The following is a 25,183-nucleotide window of genomic DNA, read 5'->3' as shown; positions in this document are numbered from 1 at the left end:
ACGTATAATATCTACACCTAGTCCTGGATCTTCCTGGGGTCTCCTCCCAGGTGGACGTGCCTGGAATACCTCCCTAGGGAGGCACCGAGGGTGCATCCTTACCAGCTGCATGAACCACCTCAGCTAGTTCCTCTCAGTGTGAAGGAGCAGCAGCTGTACTCTGAGCTCCCGATGGTTGACCGATCTTCTCACCTTATCTCTAAGGGAGACACCAGCCATCCTTCTGAGGAAACCCATTTCAGCCACTTGTACCCACGACCTAGTTCTTTCAGTCATGATCCAACTCTCTTGACCATAGGTGAGAGTAGAAACTACGACTGACCAGTAGATCGAGAGCTTCGCCTTTTGGCTCAGCTCCCTTTTCATCACAACAGCTGTGCCGATTCTCCGGCTCCATTGTCCCCTCACTCGTAACAAGACCCCGAGGTACTTGAACTCCTTCACTTGGGGCAAGACCTCATTCCCTACCCGAGTAGACAATCCATCGGTTTCCTGCTGAGAACCATGGTCTCAGATTTAGAGGTGCTGATCCTCATCCCAGCTGCTTCACACTCGACTGTGAACTGATCCAGTGAGTGTTGGAGGTCACAGGCTGATGAAGCCAACAGGACCACATCATCTGCAAAAAGCAGCGATGAGACCCTGAGCCCACCAAACTGAAGACCCTCCTTCCCTGTGACTACACCTTGATTAAAAAATGTCGATGGGCTATTTTTCCTTTTCTGTAGACATGCATTATGGAGAGTCTCCATAATGCATGTCTACAGAAAAGGAAACCATGCAGGGAGCTTTTATATTCTGGAAAAAGAAAATAGCCCATACACATTTTTAAATAAAATAAAATAAAATAAAAGGCAAAAAGTGGTTACAGGCTGACAGGACTTTTTGCAATATTTGTCAGGGTTTAATTGTAGTATAAATTAGTCTGAATCGTGAACACTGAGCCTGTAGAAGAAGCAGGCAGAGAAAGAGAGAGAGAGAGAGAGCACCTGTTGAAGAAACAGCCTTTAATTTGTAAAGTCAACCATTAATTTCTGATTGCTTGACAGCAGTTACAAATGCAGTCACCTCTGAATTGCATTCACACCCTTATATTTGATACCAACCTTTGACACACTGGCACTTCACTCACAGACAGGAAAGATTGAGAAAGACTGAACTTTTAGGGTGGAGAAAATACATCCACTGGATTTATAACACCCGGCCAAAAATAAAAAAGAAACTTGCTCCCCCTTCCCCCAAACAAACAAACAAACAAACAAACACACACACACACACACACACACACACACACACACACACACACACACACACACACACACACACACACACACACACACACACACACACACACACACACACACACACACACACACAAACAGAGAGAGAAACAAAGCCGAGTGCTCTGGCAAGGTGAAAAATTGAAGTCATTGACTGGTGATCTATTTTGAAAATGTACTCCCCAGCCTTCATTTGAAGTCTTGGTGAGGCACTAGTCACCACGCTGAGTGCTGCTCTGTCACACCCCCTGTAGCTCCTGTAGTTCTTCTTGCCTTCCCTGGGCACTGGGTGTACAGTCTTTATGCAAGGGATGGGGGTGTACATTTTTAAAATCATTCATTGAGAATCTCAACTCATGGTGGCTTTTTTATGATAGATGCCTTGGTCAAAGTGTATTTATGGCCATGATTTATATCACATGATCTGACAGTTAAATCACCTCTATCATCATAACATGAATTACTTTTATTGAGAGCCATAAAGTCAACACAGACATGGGAGTGAAGATGAACATTAACAAAAAATTAAGTTGACTGTATGTCACAATTAGTTAAACAGTATTACACCATTCACTGTGAATTTGAATGCAGTTTACAGGATACGTTCACTGTGGGAGGGGTGTGGTTTAGTGTGTTGGATGTAATAATGACAGGCGTGATACATCAGTGGTGCAGAGCGGCAGCACGTGCCCATCATCAGTGTATTTATGTCACAGTGAGGTAAGTGTCTCAGACGCAACAGGGGCCTCATGTACAAACCGTGCATACGCACAAAAACCTGGCATATGCCCGTCTCCACGCTCACGTTCAGATGTACAGTAGTGTTCAGAATAATAGTAGTGCTATGTGACTAAAAAGATTAATCCAGGTTTTGAGTATATTTCTTATTGTTTCATGGGAAACATGGTACCAGTAGATTCAGTAGATTCTCACAAATCCAACAAGACCAAGCATTCATGATATGCACACTCTTAAGGCTATGAAATTGGGCTATTAGTAAAAAAAAAAGTAGAAAAGGGGGTGTTCACAATAATAGTAGTGTGGCATTCAGTCAGTGTTTGTCAGTTTTGTGGAACAAACAGGTGTGAATCAGGTGTCCCCTATGTAAGGATGAAGCCAGCACCTGTTGAACATGCTTTTCTCTTTGAAAGCCTGAGGAAAATGGGACGTTCAAGACATTGTTCAGAAGAACAGCGTAGTTTGATTAAAAAGTTGATTGGAGAGGGGAAAACTTATATGCAGGTGCTCTCATCAGTTCTTCTGTTCTGTACTGTGTAGTATGTGCCTGAAACGTGTTCATAGTACTGTCGATGAGCCTCCTGTCATCTCACTCATGATCTTTAATCTTTATACACAGTGTCATCACTAACACTGATGAGTGGCGCTACTTCAAAGGACTAACTAAAACACCTACCCTGCTGGAAGACAACATGTTCCACTTAGAGGACGGAGCCGCAGGTCCCAGAGTTTACCTTCGGCCTAAGGAGAGCATCCATGTTCCCTTGAAATACCAGACCTTCCTCTGTGACCACACCGTGGTTTCTCAGGTACACATTCCAGACTGTAAATTCTGATGGAGCACATTACCTTCCCAAAGTATATGTTATGTTTCGGACGCGGTCGGAGCACCGACCCAGCGTTTGAAGGACCCAGCATAAAATAAGCAGAGCACGGTTCAAAAGATAACAGAATTTAATAAACATAACAGTGTAGTGCTAAACAACCAAAAATGTCCGCGGTCTGGTGAGGTGAAAACACGGCGCGTTCTCAACAGCGCAAACGGTCCGGAGCCACAGCAGTTCGGACCCAGGGACCCCGCCGACACCCCCCAGGTGGCCGCGACAAACCAAGTCTGTGAAGAAAGAAAACATGAGGTGAGTCCAACTCCACACAGAGAGACACAACTCAAAGGTGCACGCAATCAGCAAACACTTCCTGGCTTAAATCTATACATCAGCTTCTTACCCTGCAGGCACGGAACAACTCAGTTCAAATCTCCACTGCAGCAGAAGCTGATTAGACAATTAGCATAACGTGACAGCTAACTAACACAAGGTGTGAGGGACACCAAATCCACTGTCATTACTTCATAAAAGTCACCAGAAACCGAATTACCTCAGGAAGTGTGCTGAAGAGCGTGAGACCTCACCCAATCCTCCTTCACAGACTGTGGCGTCAAACCTGGAGTGGTCTCTGCGTCCGTGATGGTGAGATTGTTCTCCTGACGTCGATCTCACACGTCTGCTCACAAGGTCGAGTCTCTGGCAATCACACACTGTGCATTCAAGGTTTAAATGCAGCAATCTCTGATTAAGACAAAATACACCACAGCTGTGAGTCCTGATGACCTGCACGTGATAACAAGCCTCAGGTGTTCAGGGTGAGGTCCTGATGCTCAGCCACTCAGTCCTGAATGCATACCACCTGGTGGGAGAAACAGAAAACAAAAACCAAGCCAGCCAAACACCCCAGCCCACAACAGTATATTTGCTTTTTTTTTTCTCCATTAAAAAAAAGAAAATGCAGTTAGAGGGTTTGCACATGAATGCTTCAATTTAAAATGGGAATTGAATGGAACTCAATTAATCAATGCACAGATTTACATAAACAAAATGAAAACATATGATGGGATAGAAAATAGATTAAAAAAAAATATTGATATTACACACTGATCATTACCTAAGCATGTTGCTTTCAACACACAGCACAAACTACTGGACAGGAGGAACCTAGCAGTCAATGTGACTCACTGATTTGAAAATGCAGGTCTTTCAACCAGACATGTGGTGCCGTGACATGTCAATCATCTGTGTCCAATCAGATTTCAGGGGAGTCCAGTCAAACTCCGGCCTCCACACTAGCTCCACCCATGCCAGGAAGTGTTCAACATTTCCTGTATCACTGTGACTGAGAATTTGGCACTTCCTGTTTGGGTGTGAGCTTGCCATTGAGTTCCTGCAAGATTCCATGGGATCTTGTCTGTCAATTCAGGAATTGTTTGACATTTGAACATTTCCTGTTTTACTGTGGACTTGAATTTTGGCACTTCCTGTTTAGGACACCCTGTACCATGAGTGAACTTCACGCCACTGCGTGACACTTCACTAATATTATGCAAATAGTCTGTTTTCTTATCTCCTTGTAACTGGGATTTTGGCCCTCTGGTTATGTAATTTTTTCTGTTTGTTTCATTAACATTTTTTTAATTCTTTACTGATAGCCAATTTTGGTAATAATTTGTTTTCTTACAACCTCACAGGGACAAAGCTTCCTTCCTGCAGGCAGAAGTTGTCATGTGGCTAAGAAGAATCCCTCCAATCTTATTGTTGCCAAATCTGTGAAGGTACAGAGTGCCATTTCTATTTTTTCTTCTGTACTGTTCTGGTTCTCAGTGGTTTGGTTTTGTCTACAAGTCAGAACTAGAAGAGCACTCGGTATCCGTATCTCAGGGAAAATCAGCTGGAAAGGTTCAAAGCAGTATGCCTAAAACACTTTTTTACCTTTTATTTAGTCCTTCAGACAATGCATTGTCATTAACAAAAAACAAAACAAAAAATGATTTGGTAGTTTACAGTCTTGTTCTTTGTAGCGACAAATGTAGTCCATGGGCGACGATATTGTCGCCCATGGACTACATTTCTAAGGCATTTTTATGTTCGTCAGAAGCTCTAGGCAGCTTAGAGTGATGCTTCACTTTCCTTCTTTCACACACACACACACACACACACACACACACACACACACACACACACACACACACACACACACACACACACACACACACACACACACACACACACACACACACACACACACACACACACAAAATGCACAATGCACGGAGGTCCAGAGCTACTGATAAGATGCTCAAGGTACATTATATAAGATAATAACAGTGAGAAAAGTGCTGTTCTTTCACCTTCCCCACCCACATTTTTTCAGTCCATCTTGAGAGTAGAATTTATTGCTTCTCATACAAGTTTTGTTACCTTGCAATTCCTTACTTACGTGATCTTATATACATTATAAAGTCTGTTTGGCCTTGTATTCTGCTGCTGTAGGTCACAACCTGATTTGTATTCTTTTGAAATATGGTGTGAACAGGTGCAAGATCAAATGTCATGGCCAAGCCTCCTGCTTCTACCCCTTCCTCTTTTCTCTCTCCTGTTCTTCATGTAGCCTCTCAATCAACTCTCTGCTCCCACTCATGTGCCCACTTAGACGTGCATGATTAATCACCTTTTCTCTCCCTTGTGTCACCCTAAGCTCTTTATCTGTTTGAGCTAATGCCTCCTTTTCTTCCTCTTGACAGCAAGCTTGAAGGTCATTCACACACACGACACACACCATCTCATCACAGACCAGCTGGACGCTCATCACCCTGTCACTCCACTTATTCACACTGATGACACTATCTCTGACTGCTTGGAATGAATTTTACTGTCCCTGAGCCATTTATCCCTTGCTCATTTGTAGAACCCAACCGATGTGGATTTTTGGGGGCCGATACTGATGCCTTTATTGGGGAGTGACAAATTTATGATACTGACACATCTGCCGATGTATACATAAAAACTGGCAATGATTCCTAACATTTCATTGTCAAACTGTTATGACAAAGGAATGTAACTGAGACTTGTTGTTTTACAGTTTAAACATGGATTTTACGGTGAATAACTATAAATACAGTGTGTGACATATGGACCACTGTTTCTCTGTGGGTCACACCCACTGGACAATGTTTTATACACGTTACCTATGTCAACAGGGTACGTTTTTGCTTCCAGTGTTTATGTCTGGTATGAGGAGGCTGGGTGACCTACAGTGGCTTGCAAAAGTATTCAGCCCCTTGGTATTTCACACATTTTAATTTGTTTATGGCGTTTCAAATACATAAAGTAAATTAGGCTTCTCAATATAAAAAATTCTAAAATGATCTTCCTTAGACTCAAACTGAAAACACATCTGTACAACTTGATATAAATTAATTAAAAATATAAAACCAAGATGATGGGTTGCATAAGTAATCAGCCCTTTTGGTATAATACCTGTAAATAATCAGTTTAATTACCAGTTTTCTTCAGACAAGTCAGGAGATGGATACATGAACATTTCCAAGTCACTGAATATGTCTTGAACTTTATTTACATCAGTTACGAAGAAATGCAAACAATCCAAAAAATCCTCCTCTGCTCCACTTCATCATGAAGCTGTATAACTTGGGATACAAAATCCAAAACTTGCACTGTGCACAATTTCTCCAATCACAGCCACAGAAGCCTATTAACTTTTTCTGGGTTGTCTGGGTGTCTTGGTGGCTTTCCTCACTCTTCTCCTTCTTGCACGGTCACTCAGTTTTTGAGAACTGTCTACTCCACACAGATTTACCATAGAGTGCCATACTGTTTGTATGTCTTCATAATTGATGTAAATAAAGTCCAAGACACATTCTGTGACTTGGAAATGTTCATGTATCCATCATCTGACTTGTCTGAAGAAAACTGGCAATAAAACTGATTATTTACAGGTATTATACCAAAGGGGCCCATTACTTATGCAATCCATCATCTTGGCTTTTATATTTTTAATGAATTTATATCAGGTTGTAGAGATTTACTTTCAGTTTGAGTTTAAGGAAGATAATTTTAGAAATTTTTATATTGAGAAGCCTGATTTACTTTTTGTATTTGAAATGCCATAAACAAATTAAAATGTGTGAAATACCTAGGGGCTGAATACTTTTGCAATCCACTGTATATGAACATGGCCCCATCTGAACATAACGTTTGTAAATTGAATGTGAAGTAGTGACTGAAGAGTCCATGCAGCTTGATAGTCATAAAGAGAGATAACCCCATCGTTGTTGGAGAACCGGCTGTTTGTGAAGGGCGAGAAGTGTGAGTTTCACCGCACCTCTTTGTCCTTCCTGGGGTTCATAATCTCCTCCAACTCCGTCGCCCCGGATCCGGCCAAGGTCACGGTGGTGAGAGACTGGCCCCAACCTACGAGCCGTAGGAAGCTGCAACAGTTCCTCGGCTTCGCAAATTTTTACAGGAGGTTCATCAAGGGGTATAGTCAGGTAGTTAGCCCCCTGACAGCCCTGACCTCCACAAAAGTCCCCTTCACCTGGTCGGATCGGTGCGAAGCCACGTTTAGGGAGTTGAAACGCCGGTTTTCGACTGCACCAGTTCTGGTGCAACCCGATCCCAGTCGCCAGTTTGTGGTTGAAGTGGACGCCTCTGACTCAGGGATAGGAGCCGTGCTATCCCAGAGCGGAGAGACCAATAAGGTCCTTCACCCGTGTGCCTATTTCTCCCGCAGGTTGACCCCAGCAGAACGGAACTATGACGTGGGCAATCGAGAACTCCTAGCGGTGAAAGAGGCTGTTGAGGAGTGGAGACATCTGTTGGAGGGAGCGTCAGTGCCATTCACGGTTTTTACTGACCACCGGAACCTAGAGTATATCAGGACCGCCAGGCGGCTGAACCCCAGGCACGCCCGCTGGTCACTGTTCTTCGGCCGTTTTGACTTCCGGATCACCTACCGCCCCGGGACCAAGAACCAGAGGTCGGATGCCTTGTCCCGGGTGCATGAAAATGAAGTCAAAACCGAGCTGTCGGATCCACCGGAACCCATCGTACCGGAGTCCACTATCGTGGCCACCCTTACCTGGGACGTGGAGAAGACCATCCGGGAGGCCCTGGCACGGAGCCCGGACCCCGGAACAAGGCCAAAGAACAGACTGTACATCCCACCAGAGGCCAGGGCTGCTGTCCTGGACTTCTGTCACGGGTCCAAGCTCTCCTGCCACCCAGGGGTGCATAGGACCGTGGCAGTGGTCCAGCAGTGCTTCTGGTCGGCGTCCCTGGAGGCTGAAGTCCGGGCATACATCCAGGCCTGCACCACCTGCGCCAGGGGCAAGGCGGACCACCAAAAGGCGCAGGGACTCCTTCAGCCACTTCCTGTGCCTCATTGCCCCTGGTCCCACATTAGTCTGGATTTCATCACGGGCCTCCCGCCGTCCCAGGGGCACACCACCATCCTCACGATAGTGGACCGGTTCTCCAAGGCGGCCCACTTCGTGGCCCTCCCAAAGCTCCCGTCGGCCCAGGAGACAGCGGATCTCCTGGTCCACCATGTCGTACGTCTGCATGGGATACCAACAGACATCGTCTCAGATCGTGGTCCCCAGTTTTCCTCGCAGGTTTGGAGAAATTTCTGCCGGGAGCTGGGGGCCACCGTGAGTCTCTCATCTGGGTATCACCCACAGACCAACGGACAGGCAGAACGGGCTAACCAAGAGCTGGAGCAGGCCCTGCGCTGTACCACATCCGCACACCCAACGGCTTGGAGTGAACACCTGGCCTGGATCGAGTATGCGCATAACAGCCAAGTGTCCTCTGCCACCGGCCTCTCCCCGTTCGAGGTGTGTCTGGGGTACCAGCCCCCTTTGTTTCCTGTGGTGGAGGGAGAGGTCGGTGTGCCCTCGGTCCAGACCCACCTGTGGAGATGCCGTCGGGTGTGGCGCACCGCCCGTTCGGCCTTGTTGAGGGCCCGGACGAGGGCAAAGACCCATGCAGACCGTTGACGGTCCCCGGCCCCCGCATATCGGCCCGGGCAGGAGGTGTGGCTATCCACAAGGGACATCCCCCTCCAGGTTGATTCCCCAAACTTAAGGACCGGTACATTGGGCCCTACAAGATCCTCAAGGTCCTCAGTCCCGCCGCAGTGAGGCTCCAACTCCCGGCCTCACTGCGGATCCATCCGGTATTCCATGTGTCGAGACTGAAACCACATCACACCTCACCCCTCTGTACACCCGGTCCGGCGCTGCCTCCTGCCCGTATCATCGACGGGGAGCCGGCTTGGACAGTGCGCCGGCTCCTGGATGTCCGTCGAATGGGCCGGGGTTTCCAGTATTTGGTGGACTGGGAGGGGTATGGACCCGAAGAACGCTCCTGGGTGAAGAGGAGCTTCATCCTGGACCCGGCCCTCCTGGCCGATTTTTACCGTCGCCACCCGGACAAGCCTGGTCGGGCGCCAGGAGGCGTCCGTTGAGGGGGGGGTCCTGTTGTGTGGGCCGCCAGAAGAGGAGGTACTGCTGGCCCACCACCAGAGGGCGCCCTGTTTTGAAGTGCGGGCTTCAGGCACGAGAGGGCGCTGCCACCTCCCAAGAGCAGCCGGGTTGACAGCTGTCACTCATCGGCTATGACAGCTGTCACCAATCATCTGCGCCTCATCCCAAATAAAAGCAGGACGACACCTCCACCACTTCGCCGATATATCGTTCTTCTAAGGAGGTAACACTCTCAGCCTGAGTATTCCTACGTTGATTTCAGTAGATACATTGTTGCAGCTGTCTTCCCGAAGGACCGGCGTAGGCTGCGACTGCTTCGCTCTGCTTTCCGCCAGATAAGTAATTAGACAGGAGCTGCACGAGCGTGTGATTAGAGGTGGAGGTGGAATAACCACCATCCTTGTTACGGGGTGTACACACACCCACACTTGACTGTTTTTGCTCTTTGCCAGCAGTACCAGATCCGACACGCGGAGACGGTGGCCACCTGGGGGACTCGGGACCTGGCGGCTCCAGTATCCTCCTGGTTCGGTGGCGGAGGAAATCGTGTGGTTTCCGGTTCTTCTCCAGACGGACGTCTCCTATCGTCGAGCCTGCCCACACGACACCTTTATCAATTGACTTTGTATTCATTCTATAATCTGCTGTGTGTAGTTGTGGCATTCACAACAGTAAAGTGTTCAAATTTAACTTCTTCTATTGTCCGTTCATTTGCGCCCCCTGTTGTGGGTCCGTGTCACTACACTTTCACAACACCCGCCTGCTGTATGCAAACTGAGTGTTTAATGTAGCCCTTTTAAGTAGACTTCAGTCACTTTAATCTTCTGCTCCATGCCTCAACTGAACATCTAGTGTACGCTGTCAGAAAGCACTCTGTGGAGTGTTAGTGTGTCGCCTCCTCCCACCTCCTCCCACCTCCTTACTACTCTATCCCACGCAGTCACAGCTCAGACACAAAGATCGCTTTGATGTGCCATCTATTTAAAAAGTTACACTAGCCAGACAAGATTATCAAGCAAAATTATATGCTGAAAATCACTTTTATCTTGCTACACATTGTTTATCTTCTCCAACTGGAAAATGTCAAGCCTGGGAGTTAAATTATCTTTGATTGGAGGACAGTTTGACACGTCTGGATAAGCTCCTTTAACTGAACCATGAGTATGAAGCATTACTCTGGAGTTATCTAACCATTTAAAACACTTATTAACCCTTTTCTACCATGTTAGACATTTAGGAGAGGGAGAAACAATGTAATTGTGCATGTTCTGATTAACTTTAGATAAAAAAAATTGGCTCTGGATCTCTATATGATGTAACACGCTCTGCAGCCTCAGTGTGCTGCCACTGAAATGACTTCCGTTCCTCACAAATCCACACAAATTGAATTGTTTGCTCTCACTCCGTGAGCTGGAAGGGAGGCTTATGTTATTGACTCATACCTGCGTTTTTAACACAAGATACAGTATCATCATTCCTAATCCTGTTGTTGGCGTTGAGTACAATACCCTGAAGCTGTCTCGCCGCACGGTGCAGGAGTGATGAAATACGTATTTGCTAGTATTCTACAATAGTGCATCTGTCTACAGTAAGTGTGGATTTGTTGTCAGTGTCAGCACTGCTGCTCTGAGCAAAAATTCTGTCAACCGGGTCAAAGGGGTCCAGGGTGGATCAAATCTGCGTCCTGCTAAAACTGACAAGCCCCAAAAGCAGAGCTGTCCGAGTGCCCGCTTTGGCACCGTCGGCAGTCAGCACACATTTCCAGCATCAGCCCCTCCTCCTGTTCAGCATGCGCATGAAGGATTTGGACAGCTCCTGTTTGTCAAGGCTCAACCCCCAGAGAGGCTTGGAGTGAACACCTGGCCTGGATCGAGTATGCGCATAACAGCCAAGTGTCCTCTGCCACCGGCCTCTCCCCGTTCGAGGTGTGTCTGGGGTACCAGCCCCCTTTGTTTCCTGTGGTGGAGGGAGAGGTCGGTGTGCCCTCGGTCCAGACCCACCTGTGGAGATGCCGTCGGGTGTGGCGCACGGCCCGTTCGGCCTTGTTGAGGGCCCGGATGAGGGCAAAGACCCATGCAGACCGTCGACGGTCCCCGGCCCCCGCATATCGGCCCGGGCAGGAGGTGTGGCTATCCACAAGGGACATCCCCCTCCAGGTTGATTCCCCAAACTTAAGGACCGGTACATTGGGCCCTACAAGATCCTCAAGGTCCTCAGTCCCGCCGCAGTGAGGCTCCAACTCCCGGCCTCACTGCGGATCCATCCGGTATTCCATGTGTCGAGACTGAAACCACATCACACCTCACCCCTCTGTACACCCGGTCCGGCGCTGCCTCCTGCCCGTATCATCGACGGGGAGCCGGCTTGGACAGTGCGCCGGCTCCTGGATGTCCGTCGAATGGGCCGGGGTTTCCAGTATTTGGTGGACTGGCAGGGGTATGGACCCGAAGAATGCTCCTGGGTGAAGAGGAGCTTCATCCTGGACCCGGCCCTCCTGGCCGATTTTTACCGTCGCCACCCGGACAAGCCTGGTCGGGCGCCAGGGGGTTTCATGCATGCTCATGTTCACGTGCACAAACACAGTGCAAGCACGTGGAAAGTCGCGCACACAGCAATGGAGAAATTTTTTTTTAAAACACCACAATTTAATAATACTTAATTCCTGTTATAAATAGCGGACTTAGGCTCCGCCTAGACGTAAACCAGGAAGTACTGAAATGACTTGGATTACTTTTATGTTTTACATGAATTACCTGATGCACTTGTCTCATGAAGACATCAGCCGGGCTCTCGTCTCATGAAGAGCCAGCTCCTGTGTCATGAACACATCAGCCGGAATGGCATGCCCAGCGCGCAGTGATCCGCTGCTGACCGCGCTGCCAATGTGATAAGTGTTTTAATTATTATAATGTCGGAAAATCCTGCAGACACGTGCCTCGCGGTGATTTTCTGCATGGCACGATATTCACCAGTGTTGTGGTGCCCTGTTGCAGCGGTCAGCTGACAGACGCTTTATGTCCACAGCAAAGCGTATGAGCAAAGCAATCATACATGAATGAGTTGAGTTCATGCCTTTACTCTTACTTGTTTTATTTCATTTTTACTCTTCCTGTCTGTCATGTAAACTACAATTTACGTGGTGGAAGTGACATCAGCCTGCCCGACCGGCTCATTAATTTCACACCATGCCGCGTGCTCAGAACGCTGGTCGGTCCTCATGTGATCGTGTTTGTACGTAATTGTCAGCATGTCACGAGGGCATGAAGCACCGCAAATACATGTGCATTGCGTGTTCACCAGCTGAGTTGCAGTACACAGTGGTCAGCTGTTCCAGCACCACACTGTGCTGGACAGCAACCAGACTCCGGGACCTTCATCCACACCTGACAATGTTGGATTCATGGTGTGTGTGTATGTGTGTGTTGGGGGAGCAATACAATCCACAAGCCATTTGTGTGTGTGTGTGGGGGGCACAGTCACACCCATGTTGTGCTTGGTAATGCCACACTTATGTTGCACTTAGACAATTTTCACAGACAGCTCGAATGTGGTCATCTGCTCTCTACTCATGCCAGTGAGCGCGAATAGCCCCGCCTTTTCTAAATGCCCAGCGAGAGGTGTTGGATGTTCGTGTGTGGCACCTGGAATTTGGCCGACACGTGCCGAGATGGGGGTTGTCTTTCGGCCCCTGGTGTTTGCGAATGCTTTTGGTGACAGCTGTACGAGGCATTGAGGCGGCTCTGATTTTTCACGAGTGGCATGCAATTCCTCCTTCATGTGCCAGTCAGCTTCAATTGTGTTATGTGTGAAGGGCCTTGAGCTAAAGTATCACTGCCACTCACACAAAACAGGTTTGGAACCGACTGACACTAAAATTGATGAAGCATATCAGAAAAAAATGGGTTAAGATGTTTTTTGTTTGTTTGTTTGTTTGTTTTTTGCAGGCTGATGAAGGCTTGTATCAGTAAAAAGCATCCTGCGTTCTCAGTTGTTTTGAAAGTAGAATCAAACTAATTGTTAAATTGTCACTATACAGATAGACTGGAACTGTTTGTGTGAGTTCAGGATAAACTGTTATGGATAATAATAATTAAAAAAACCGCTGCCTGAGTCACACAGGCAGGGTACAGCTGGAATAGAATTCCTCCAGCTGTTTTGTTTTGCCTTTTGATACATTTCCCAAAAGGGTCCAGCTGTCAGTTATGTCACATTCTGCCCAGCATCATTTCTTCCAGCCAAATTCATACTCACTGATATTAGAAACAAATGAGTGACAGATGATCAGCTTATCAGCACAAGCTTTAGCCAAACACACAACCTGTCAACACTTATCTTTGACCATTTACAGAAAGAGCACCAGCAGTGGTTTGGAAGTTAAAGAGCAGATCTGAAAGGATAATATACGAGCCCCAACCTCTGGCTGTCAAAACTGAAGCCACTCGGACAACTGTAGGTGGGTGGGGTGTGGTGTGTGTGTGGGTTTAGACTTTTTAAGTCATGAAGTGATGCAGTTAGGGACATGGTCCCTTTGAGTGACAGGCAGTATATGCTGCTGAGCCGAGTCTTCTTTATGGAAGGCACGATCCAGAAAAAGCACAAAAACGGGATGAAATGGCTTACTTGGCTTGCCTCCTTATGAAGTTGCTGACCTGGCAACTGGGTGACTTATAAAGTGCATACCTGGCAACCTGCTCAAAAACAAAAGTAAATTTGAACATGGCTGCATTTTTAACCAGAACTGCAACAAACGCTGTTTTTGGCTTCAGATTTTGACCCCATTGGAATACAATCAAACAAGTATTAATCTTTACTCACTCGGAATACCCCGTGTAAAGATGTTTGAACATGGTTGAAGCTGGCTACGAACACCCAGAAGTGACCATGTAATGATGCTGATTTGGCAAATTAGGATGAAATTTTTGAGTAGTTCATAAATTTCACTCCGATTTCAAAAAACCGGTGCCGATGAGGCTGTCACTGGGAAGGAATGGTGGTCTGTGGAATAGGCCTAATAGCATTAACCCAGGAACCCAGCACATTCTACCACTTAAATGGGATGGCAGAATGACACCCTGATTGGTTTATTTCATGCACAAAAGAAGCTCCTAATTAATGAACCATATAAATCCTTCCCTTTTGTGTCCTGTGTTGGACTTAGCTTATGCACCCTATAAATAGGAATGTGGACTTGGATACGCCTCTAGTACACTGGATCTGCCTCTATTGCTCTAGTACTGTGCTTTTGGACTGTGTGATGCAGAACGTCAAGATAGAGCCCTAAAAAGACATTTTGACCAGTGTGACACCCAACCTGATGCTGTTTCTCTTACTAACAATAGAGTGAACCATTGAACTGGAAATGGGCATTTCTCTGATGCTGCTTTACCTTTGACCCTGTCTCCACAGGTTACCTTCAAAACAGATGATGGCAAGCCGTTAGCCATCTGCCAGGTGAACGTGGAACCAACACCTCATGTTGTTGACCAGACTTTTCGACTTTACCACCCGGAGCTCTGTTTTCTCAAAAAGGCCATCCGGCTGTCACCCTGGCACGACCCCGCAAGTAACAAAGGTTTCCTCCATCACTGTGTTCCCCACATTCCCTCCTCTGGGTGCAGACTGCACAGACGGGTGCAGAAAGAGATTGAAGTATTTGTGTTCCGAAGTATAATAAGGGAACTTCAGCTCTATTTCTCTCTATGAGATACTTTTCCCTGTGGGATTTACACTGCATTTTTCTATTTATTGGTTTCAGGCTTTCTAACTTTTGTTGGTTCAAACAAAGAGCACGACTTAATTTCCACTCTGAGCATTAATTTCTACATTATTTGTACACACATATAAATACTCTGAGTAGGAATGAATGATGTATTGTGTCTTCTTCTTTATGTGTTTCTGCTGAAATATCAATTTTAAAACAATAAAAAAAAAAACCCTACATATATATTTAAAATCCATACACTTTCTCTCGCCAAAAAAGTACAATGTTATAGAGGCTCAGGAAAGAGAAAACAGTCTGGTCCATAAGTGTTTGTACAGCCATGCAGTTTATGTAATTTTGTCTCCATACACCACCACAATGGAATCAGATGAAGCTGAAATTTCAGCTACAGTTTGCCAGAAGGCACATGGGAGACTCAAGCCTCGATTTAATCTTTGTATGTGCGTTTTGTTTGAAAAAGTGCCACTCCACTGTGAAACTGTATGACTGAAGATGCAACAGATGGAATTTGTAGCATACACAGTTTATGCAGTCACAACCACAGAAGCCTATAACACTCATGTCAGAGTTGACATGAGTGTCTTGGTGGCTTCCCTCACTATTCATCTTGCACGATCACTCTCATTTTCACTTACTGGGTTGTCTTGTCACTGTCTGTCATCGTGAACACTGGACTGCATATGGTTGTTTAGTTCTTGGTGGCTTTCCTCATGAATCACCTCCTAGCACGGTCACTCAGTATTTGAGAACTCCATACTCCAGACAGTTACCACACTATTGGTATTGTTTTAATGACTGATATAAATGAAGTCTCGGCTATATTCAGTGATTTGGAAATGTTCATAGACAGGGGTGCACTTAACTGGTACTCATCATGCTTGTGTGTGCTAATATACAAATATGAATGTTTATGAGTTCAGTGGTGAAATATTTCATGAGGTGAAAGCTGGAACATACCATTCAACGAGGCGTGCATGTGGGCGCGCATGCACATGTGTGTGCAGAGTGCAATGGTACCAAGACATTTGGAACCAAATTTGCTGTTGTGAAGGTGTCCGTAGCACGGACCCACAACAGGGGGGCGCAAATGAACGGACAATGAGTAAGCCAAAAGGTAACAATTTAATGTTGTGATAATACACACGAAATGTGTCGTAATTCTCACAGTCATAAACACCAGGTGACGTGTGGGCAGGCTCGAAGATAGAAGACGCCCGACGAGAGAGAAGCCGCGTCCCACACGGCCTCCACCACCAACGGTCTGAAGAACACCGGAGCCGCCAAGTCCCGAGTCCCCAGGTGGCCTCTGTCTTCGGCTGTCGACCCTGGTACTGCTGGCAGAAAACAGAAAGATGATGTATGAGTGTGAGTCCGCACACTCAGTAATTAACAGTCCAAACACAGTTGGGAGGGAGCACCTCCACCTCCAAATCACACACACTCGTGCAGCTCCTGGTCAACCACTTATCGGTTTTGGGGTGTGAGGCGAAGCCGTCGCAGTCACACCAAACGCCAAAAATCCCAGATAAGGAATACCAACAGGAAAAACAGCTGCAAAACAGATCAGATTATTATTCGCAATAATCACAGCAGAGAAGTGTACCTTGGTACTGGTAGTCGATTTCTCGGCGGGGAGGTGGAGTTGCAGTCCGGCTTTTATGGTAGTGATGATAACGAGTGACAGCTGGTGCAGAGGATGAGTGACAGCTGTCACTTCTTCTGGGTCTGGCGCCCTCTCGTGCTTGGAGCCCGCACTCCAAGCAGGGCGCCCTCTGGTGGTGGTGGGCCAGCAGTACCTCCTCTTCAGCGGCCCACACAACATTTGCACTCTAAATGGAACCAAGCCGCACTCTAAATAAACACAAATGGGATCAATTAATCCATGTCATGTGACATACAAAGGTGCAATCAAATGACAAGGATCCACTCAGCTGTTATATAAAAATCACTGCTGCACAGCAGACAGCACACAGAGGGAAACAGTTTTCCTACAATCTGTCATTGCTTTCATCCTATGAAGTGTTTCCCTTGTGTTTTCTGCTGTGCATCATTTATTTTTAGCACGCACAAGCACCATGTGTATCAGTTATGTGCATGCCTGTTCATGGATCTGTTCTGGTCTCTGAAAATGGAGATGCTGTGTATCAAAATGGCTGTCATTACAAAATAGTTAACAGAACTTATTCTTTGTAAAACACCTTGATTTAAAGCTGAATGTCTGCAGGACAAGTGCATCTTGCGGTGGTGTGGAGGCAAAATAAAAAAAATATACGTATATATAAAAATGTCACCATCCAAACATTATAGACATGACTAAAATGGATGATGACAGCAAGCTAGAATGTACACAAATGTACAGTAACTACTCTGTGTTTGACAAAAACAGTTCCTGCAGGCTGACTCCTTGTCAGGAACAGGATCTTGGTCAACCTAATCCTTCTCTCTCTTTGTCTCAACTTCGGTGAAGCAGTTGGCGTTCTGACCAGCACGGCTCCCATTTCTGTTCGCTGCAGTGACCAAAACGTCATCTGCCACACAGAGAGGCTGGTGAGAGAATGACTTGACTGAACACTTCAGACTCTCTTTGTGTGAATTAACAGCTGTTGTGATGTTTAAAAAAAGGCCCTGACACAGTGCTGCACGCTTTTCAAGTGGTGAATATTATCTCTCTGCCTTTTCCTCTTTTCTTCTCTGTTTATTGCTGTCTAGGTGCCAGGGGAGCCTCAGGATGTGTATTTGAAGGTTCCAGGGATCCCCAGTCCACACATAAAAATATTCTTTGTCATGCTTTTCACGTATGTATTTTACACTGAAAGAATGAAATTGTTTCCTATTAACAAAGACAAATTCAACGTGATGGTGCCTTTATAGCAATGTGTGTAGAGTCAATAGCTCCAATTACATTAGTGAAACCGGCTCTCACTGCAAATTGCGCTTTAACGTTGGAATGTGTTGTACCTGGATGACATATACGTTATTGCGTTCCACACAGCTGGCTCGGCTTCTCTAAAGGTTGACTGGCACACTCCTGAGTTCTGACCGGTCGGCCAGCTCCCGCTAGAACCCTTCTGTTGCCAGGAAACCCAGCGTGGTCAGCACTTGTGTGGGCTCAGACAACCCCTGGCTGCTCGCCGTATTGCGCTGTAGGGCCGACCGCAGTTCTGCTCGCAACTCCAGTAACAGTAACCTCGGTAATTGACATTGGCTTATGAGCCAATTATTGTCATTTGCAAGTAAACCCTGGCATTCCCTGAATACATGCTCACGTTGGATTGCACCATTTGCAAGGTCCTCTAGCAATGCTAATGCAACCATTGTTAATGCCATTTTATGCGGCACATTGCGCATGCTTTTATGTCCACCAATATAACTGCAAACATGTGGATGTGTTAATTATTCATGTGTCTCTGGTGTGCACATCACTCTGATGACTTCTTGTTTTCACACTATTAACGGTTTCCCAGCATCACCTCTATGTGTTGGTAGTGGAACAATAGCTGTAGAAACGTTCGTACACCAGCCATGATTTTGGCGTGGTGCACCACACATTTCCGCGGTCATTGCACTTTGATACATCTGATCATTAGCATGGAGAAGGACATACACCACATTTTTGTGCGTACACAGCCTTTGTACATGAGACCCCTGGTCTTTTTTTTATTATAAAACTGATGTGATAAAAAATACTTTTCAGCATCTTCAATATTGACTTCTGGTTCTGTTTATGCCTTAGAAGGCATCAGAGAGAACATAGAGAGGGCCGACTTCCTATATGCTGCATTGTAATTGGCTGAGCGCCGGCTGCCATTTTGAATGTGTGTAACTGGGTGTTGCTATAGACGCACAATGGCAGTCTTTGTGTCACTCTAGAGTCATATTAGAGACAAAAGTTTCAGTTTATGTGCATGTTTCTTGACCTTGGATCATAACTATCATATCAGCAACATCAGAATAACATCAAGATCTAAGTGAACTGAGTATTCGGCTGTCAATTGCACCAAGTACATTAAAACAAACAAGGAAGTGGCATTCTACTCCTTTCCAAAGGACAAAACGAGGTGAGCCATGTGCTTGTTTAGTATTGACTACTAATCAGTGCTATTCAGTACTGTTCATGAAAGGCAGACAAGCCCGGTTATGAGAAACATTATGGATTTAGGTATAAATGGCCATATACGAGGTCTATTAGAAAAGTATCCGACCTTATTATTTTTTTCAAAAACCATATGGATTTGAATCACGTGTGATTGCGTCAGACAAGCTTGAACCCTCGTGCACATGCGTGAGTTTTTCCACGCCTGTCAGTTGCGTCATTCGCCTGTGAGCAGGCTTTGAGTGAGGAGTGGTCCAGCCCCCTCGTCGTTGTTTCATTGCCAGGAAATGGCGGAATGATTTGGGCTTTTTTTCCATCAGAATTTTTTCAGAAACTGTTAGAGACTGGCAGGTGGAAACCATTAGAAAAATTTATCGTCATTGTTTCATTGCCAGGAAATGGCGGAATGATTTGGGCTTTTTTTCCATCAGAATTTTTTCAGAAACTGTTAGAGACTGGCAGCTGGAAACCATTAGAAAAATTTATCTGGCTTTCGATGAAAATGTTACGGGCTTGGTAGAGAATAAGGAGTGTTACTGTCACTTTAAGGATGGCCCCCAGCGGCTGTGGGGTGTGCTGCGCTCCGAAGCTGCCATCGACAGGCTGAACGACCATTTCATTTCTAAACGGATGGCTGTCTGGATCCGTGACCATCGTGTGCCATTTCTCTGGTTATCACAAGAGGTGGACATCAACCATTTTCCGGCAGATTTCACTTTTAACAAGAGATTTTGTCATGGAAAGCTGAACGGAGGCTTCGCGCGTCACAATGGATTCGCTACTGGAGCGAGACAAAACCACCTTCGTTTTGGTTTCACAGGACGGCTTTGAGATGGCATTCAGACAGCTGTCGGTGGTTTTCCATCAGTTTTCTATCAGTAGGCCTATCTGGCCCTATCTAGGCCTATCCCTTTAAAATGCACCAATGCTGACTCAGCTAGGTTTGCCAGGGCCACAGACTGTATAGTTAGCTATATATGTCACCATGTGACATGTGAAGTCTCAGGTAAATTATACCTGGTATGTTCAGCTGATCTATTCATCATCAAGTAAGATCATTGTGTTGAGATCAGGCTGCCTAGGTTATAATATACTTACAGTGCCTTATTTTCCACTCTATACACTCCACAATCATAACAGCTGTTTAAATAAATGTTTGTAATTGTAGTTCCTTGTGTTCTAAAGTTAAATAGTGCATTACAGTAGCTTGTAGTACACTCAAGAGAAGTTTTGTTTACAAAACATCACTCCACCACAGCAGCCAAGCTGTCCCAGTTACACACAATCAAAATGGCGTCCAGATTACGTCATTTTGGGGGAGTCGGCCCTCTCTATGTTCTCTCTGGAAGGCATGTTCAGTTGGTGAGTCTCTTTCCTCCCACTGAAAGCCTTCCTGTCTGTGAGAAGCTGATTAGCACAGCTGTAGATCAGTGCTCCTCACCTCTGACAGATGACCTGCTGCTCTGCCTCATTGTTCCTGATGATGACTTCCTCTGTAGTGATCAGTGGATGGCGGCGCCCTCACAGATTTGGCAGATTTACGTGCATTTCTTGGAGCGGGTGGACGTGAGCTGTGTGACTGGCCAGCGGGGCTGTCAGTCACTGCTGCTGAGGGGGAAGCAGGCCATTCGCAAGGTCAAATGTTTCTCGTCGCATCCTCAGGAGATTGAGGTAACACTTTTCTTTTGAGTGTTTTTCCGCTGTGTGACCTTATTTCTACTCAGTGACATTGTCTTTCCTTTGCCCCCTGCAGTCTCATGATTTGCTTTCATTTTTAGGGTTTTTGCTAAAAGGCAATAACTTTTATCCATTATTAATAGTTCTCATAGTGCCTACCCAAAACTTATTTCAAGCTAATTGTTCTCTTAGCAGGAGGAAACAAAGGAACATTAACAGTTTCTGTTGTAATAACCTCAGGTGAAAATTAAAGTCATTACCAAGAATGAGCAAATGGAGATTGAGTGACTAATGGATCTTGTCATGTCGTTTTATTCCATTTTATGAGGTTCCCCATTATTTTCTGCAACGCAGTCATGCCAGGTCTTGTCGGGTCACAATTTGACACAAGCTAATTAATTAATAATTGGATCATGCTGTGGCAACTCAACAGATGGATGCCGCAGCCCTTCTCAGAAACATATCAAATTAGTACATGTTGAAGGTTTTAATGAGATGTACAGATTCTGAGTTTGAGTTTAATTGGATCAGTGGCTAACATTTTATAGGTTGAGAAGATTGTATATCCATCTGTCTATATATCGATCAATAGATAGTGTATCACTCACCACTACCCACCACAAACATCACAAATAGCAACAAACACATCACACAATTGCTGGCACTTTCCATGCTATGGTGAATGTTTTGAACACTTGGGCTCATCCATCAGCCACCCATTAGATCCTCTGAGATCACACCAGGACAGTTAGATGTGAGAATTGTCAAAATCCAGTGTGCTGAGGGCTTCTAGAAGCATCGCATGGACAAAAAAATGTTCCTTCTGTCGCTGATTTGGCTTTGATAATTGATTCACCAATTGTAGGCCATTTTTCGAGACTGCTCTTCACTGTTTGGAAGTTTTTTGAGCCGTCTGTCCCTGCAATCAATGAGCTGTATATGTTTATGGTTGCTTAGCTGCAACATTTCTGTCTGCTTGATTGATAGTTCTTTGTTGTGCTTTGTTTTGTTTTTTTGTTATTGTTGGTAGGGCCAAAGCAGATGATCACCCAACTGAATCTGGGCTCCTTGAGGTTTCTTCCTGTAAAAAAAATAGGTGGTTATTAGGTTGGTAGCAGTGTGGCCTTGAGGTTGTGTTTGGGCTTTGAGGCTATGTGGCTTTGGTGTGGCACCATGTGGTCACTTAGTTCATGTGTTATCACACACCTGTTTTCTTCCTGTAAAAAAAAAGAAAAATAAAGAAAAAGAAAAAAATGCCAGAGGGAGTTTTTTCTTCATCAGTGTATGCCATGATGCATACTGTCCTGCTTATCACGCTACACAGAACAGTTTTACTTTTATACATACCGTTTAATACAACACAAGCACTCACCGCAGATAAAGCTCAAAATCTTCAACCATAAACACATAACTTTATTGAGCCGCATTGAGGGGAATGCCCCGCCCATCTGGGGGCGGAGCTGGAGTCTAGAGTGAAGAAGCAGGCAGAATGTGTGTGATCAGCTTTCACCAAATTAAATAGTTGTTCCATTGAAAGAATGGAAAAACGTTTATTTGTTTTATGTAATGGCTAAAATATATCCTTGTCATCATCTGACAGCTCTTCATGCATCCAGACGGCTTACAGCGGAGTGGATTTTGTGTGCGTGTGTGTGTGTTCCAAGAACTAGCACCGTCAGTTAGCTCAGTCAAATCATAGTCCTGCTTGTGTTATTGTCCCGCGTGCGTGCGGTGCCCGCGCTCTCACACAACCGGGACAGTGCTTGTGCGAGTGTGTACTACCAAAAAAAAAGACTGTGCTTCCTGCTAACAGCCTCCAGATGGCTTACAACGCAGTGGAGTGGTTTTGTGTGTGCTTGCGCGCTGTGTGTGTGTGTGTGGTGTGTGTGTGTGTGTGTGTGTGTGTGTGTGTGTGTGTGTGTGTGAGTGTGAGTGTGTGCGTGCGTGCATGTAGGTGTGTGCAGTGGTGGGCACAGCTAACCAAAAAGTTAGCTTCAATAACTGCTAATCAGGTAACTAAAAAGTTATCTTTTATAATGCTTGATAAACCAACAAAAAATTTCTCAGAAGCTACAGCTAACCGATAACTTTCAGTATTGTTTCTGGTACACTCTCAGCCACTGACAAGCCAATTTTGAGTTTAAACACCGCCAACACTTCTGATAGAATCTAAGGCGATCATAAACCCAAAACAGCCATTGAGTCAGCGCATCTTTATTGTGCGCCCTGCCCACTGCTGTAGTGAAGCATGATTTACCTTGACAGTATACAGTGGTCCAGCCATGAGGCAGACCTCTTGAAAAGGAAAGCAGGTTTGACTTATGGTTTTGATTTATAAACCAAATTAATCTGGATAGTTTAACTACATTAATGTCAAGTCTGTCATTTGTACAAAGTGAAAATATAACACATATTGTTTAACTTTAAAATAATTCATGAATTCTGATGTTTTTAACATGTTAACACACAGATGCCAAACTGCATTACTGGTAAACTGAGCCTCAATTTCAATTCAATTTATTCACTTTATATCATGCCAAATTACAACAGAGTCGCCTCAAGGCGCTTCACACAAAACAATTCAGAAAACAAAATAAAATGAATTAAAAGATTGCAAAGCATAGTAAAATAGTAAAAAAGTAAAAAGCATAGTTACATAATATGCCAGTATGTAATATACCATCCAGTAGATGGGTCAAAATGCATAGAACATTGCCATATACTGAATGGCAGTGTGAATGACGCCTGGTTATGTCACATGCTTGTTGCTGCCTGGCTGAATTACTACTTAACACACAGAATTTTCAGTTTTGCAAATGCCTTTTTTTAACAAATGGAAAAAAAATTACATATTTTACAAATACACATTTATTTGTTATGTTTTGTGTTGGTTAAATGAATCAACCAATCGGTGATCGCATGCTCAGTTTACACATAATTCAGTTTGGCATCTGTGTGTGTGTTAATATGTTCAAAACTTCAGAATTAGTGCATTATTTTAAAATTAAAAGATATGTGTTATATTTTCACTTTGTACAAATGACAGAGTTGACATTAATTAAACTATCCAGATTAATTTGGTTTCTAAATCAAAACCATAAGTCAAACCTGCTTTCCTTTTGAGGACTTCGGCCTCACGGATGGACCGCTGCATGCTGTAAAGGGTAATGACTTTTTTTGTGGCAGCCTGGTAGTCAGGCCCCTTCTGCTGGGGTACAATCAAGCTCAGCTCCCCTTAGGCCTGGTTCACACGGCAAGATAATTAGGCCAATATTGGGCCCGATCTTCCCCTTCCGACAATCTTAAGGACGCCCCCAACAATCGTGATGACGCTAAAGATAATCTTATCAGATATTCCTGCCGTATGTGGTGTGTTAAGAGCACTCTGAACTGCTCGGAAGGACATCAGGAGCACTCCAATCGCAAATTGGGGATATTCAACATGTTGGATTTTTTTGGCCCAATATCGCAGCGTGTGTTGTGTCCCCCGACCAAAACGAGCATGCAGCCTGCTGAATGTGATATGCAGCCAATCAAAAAGCGAGGTGACGGACGTATGGAGTGGAAAATAAAATCAAAACAGCTGTTCTGACTTATCAGAAAGTCCGGTGGTCGTGCTGTCTCCACTCCTTTAAAGAATGCCTTTCTTTTTCTTTTGTATCATTTTTTTCCCTCTGTTTTAAGTAGTCCACAAAGTATCTCCGTTTGTTTACTCACATTTAGTCTCGAGAGATTTTGCGAGATTTCCTGTCTGATCTGGGAATGTTCGTGTGTGAAATCTGTTTGTGTGTTGTATTGTTGTCCTTACCGTGTGGCTGAACACCACACACTGTACGACCAAAACTGTCAGATCTATGATTTTTTTATCTTCACGTGTGTGGTCTCTCAGGTTTTGGAAACCTAAAGATAATTTTAAAATCCTGTCATGTGAACCAGGCCTTAGCTGCCTCACTGCTGCAAAATACATAGCAGACAGGAGCCAACAGGGTTTATAAATGTTTTTCACTGTTACTATTTTAAAAAAATGTTAGCAGTTTAAAAGTTATCTGAACTAAATTTATTGGAAGCTAATTGGTCCGCTGATGGTTTTTGAAGTTAGCTGAAAAGCAAATCCGCTAACAAAAAGTTAGCTTTGATAATTGTTAGCGGATTAGCGGAACTGTGCCCACCACAGGGGGTGTGGTGGTGGTGGTGGTGGTGTGTGTGTGTGTGTGTGTGTGTGTGTGTGTGTGTGTGTGTGTGCATGCGTGCGCGCGCGCAGAGTGCAATGGTACCAAACGTATGGAACCAAATTTGCACTCTAAATGGAACCAAATTGCACTCTAAATGTAGTG

At 45.1% G+C, this 25,183-nt stretch overlaps 1 protein-coding gene across 1 annotated transcript in view; it reads left to right on the top strand.

Moving 5' to 3' along the window:
* The window catches only part of nphp4 (nephronophthisis 4), an 804,312-nt gene that overhangs the window by 717,856 nt on the left and 61,273 nt on the right, over positions 1-25,183 (top strand). The window contains exons 22-27 of the mRNA XM_034171910.1: positions 2,638-2,827; positions 4,540-4,623; positions 14,764-14,929; positions 17,550-17,626; positions 17,789-17,874; positions 20,672-20,843. Of these exons, the coding sequence (XP_034027801.1) occupies positions 2,638-2,827; positions 4,540-4,623; positions 14,764-14,929; positions 17,550-17,626; positions 17,789-17,874; positions 20,672-20,843 (775 nt within the window). The remainder of the gene's footprint in view (positions 1-2,637; positions 2,828-4,539; positions 4,624-14,763; positions 14,930-17,549; positions 17,627-17,788; positions 17,875-20,671; positions 20,844-25,183) is intronic.

Source organism: Thalassophryne amazonica, chromosome 6 (genome assembly GCF_902500255.1).
Source record: "Thalassophryne amazonica chromosome 6, fThaAma1.1, whole genome shotgun sequence".
NCBI lineage: Eukaryota > Metazoa > Chordata > Actinopteri > Batrachoidiformes > Batrachoididae > Thalassophryne > Thalassophryne amazonica.
Note: the sequence above shows the minus strand (reverse complement) of the source record. Positions and strands in the feature narration are given on the sequence as shown.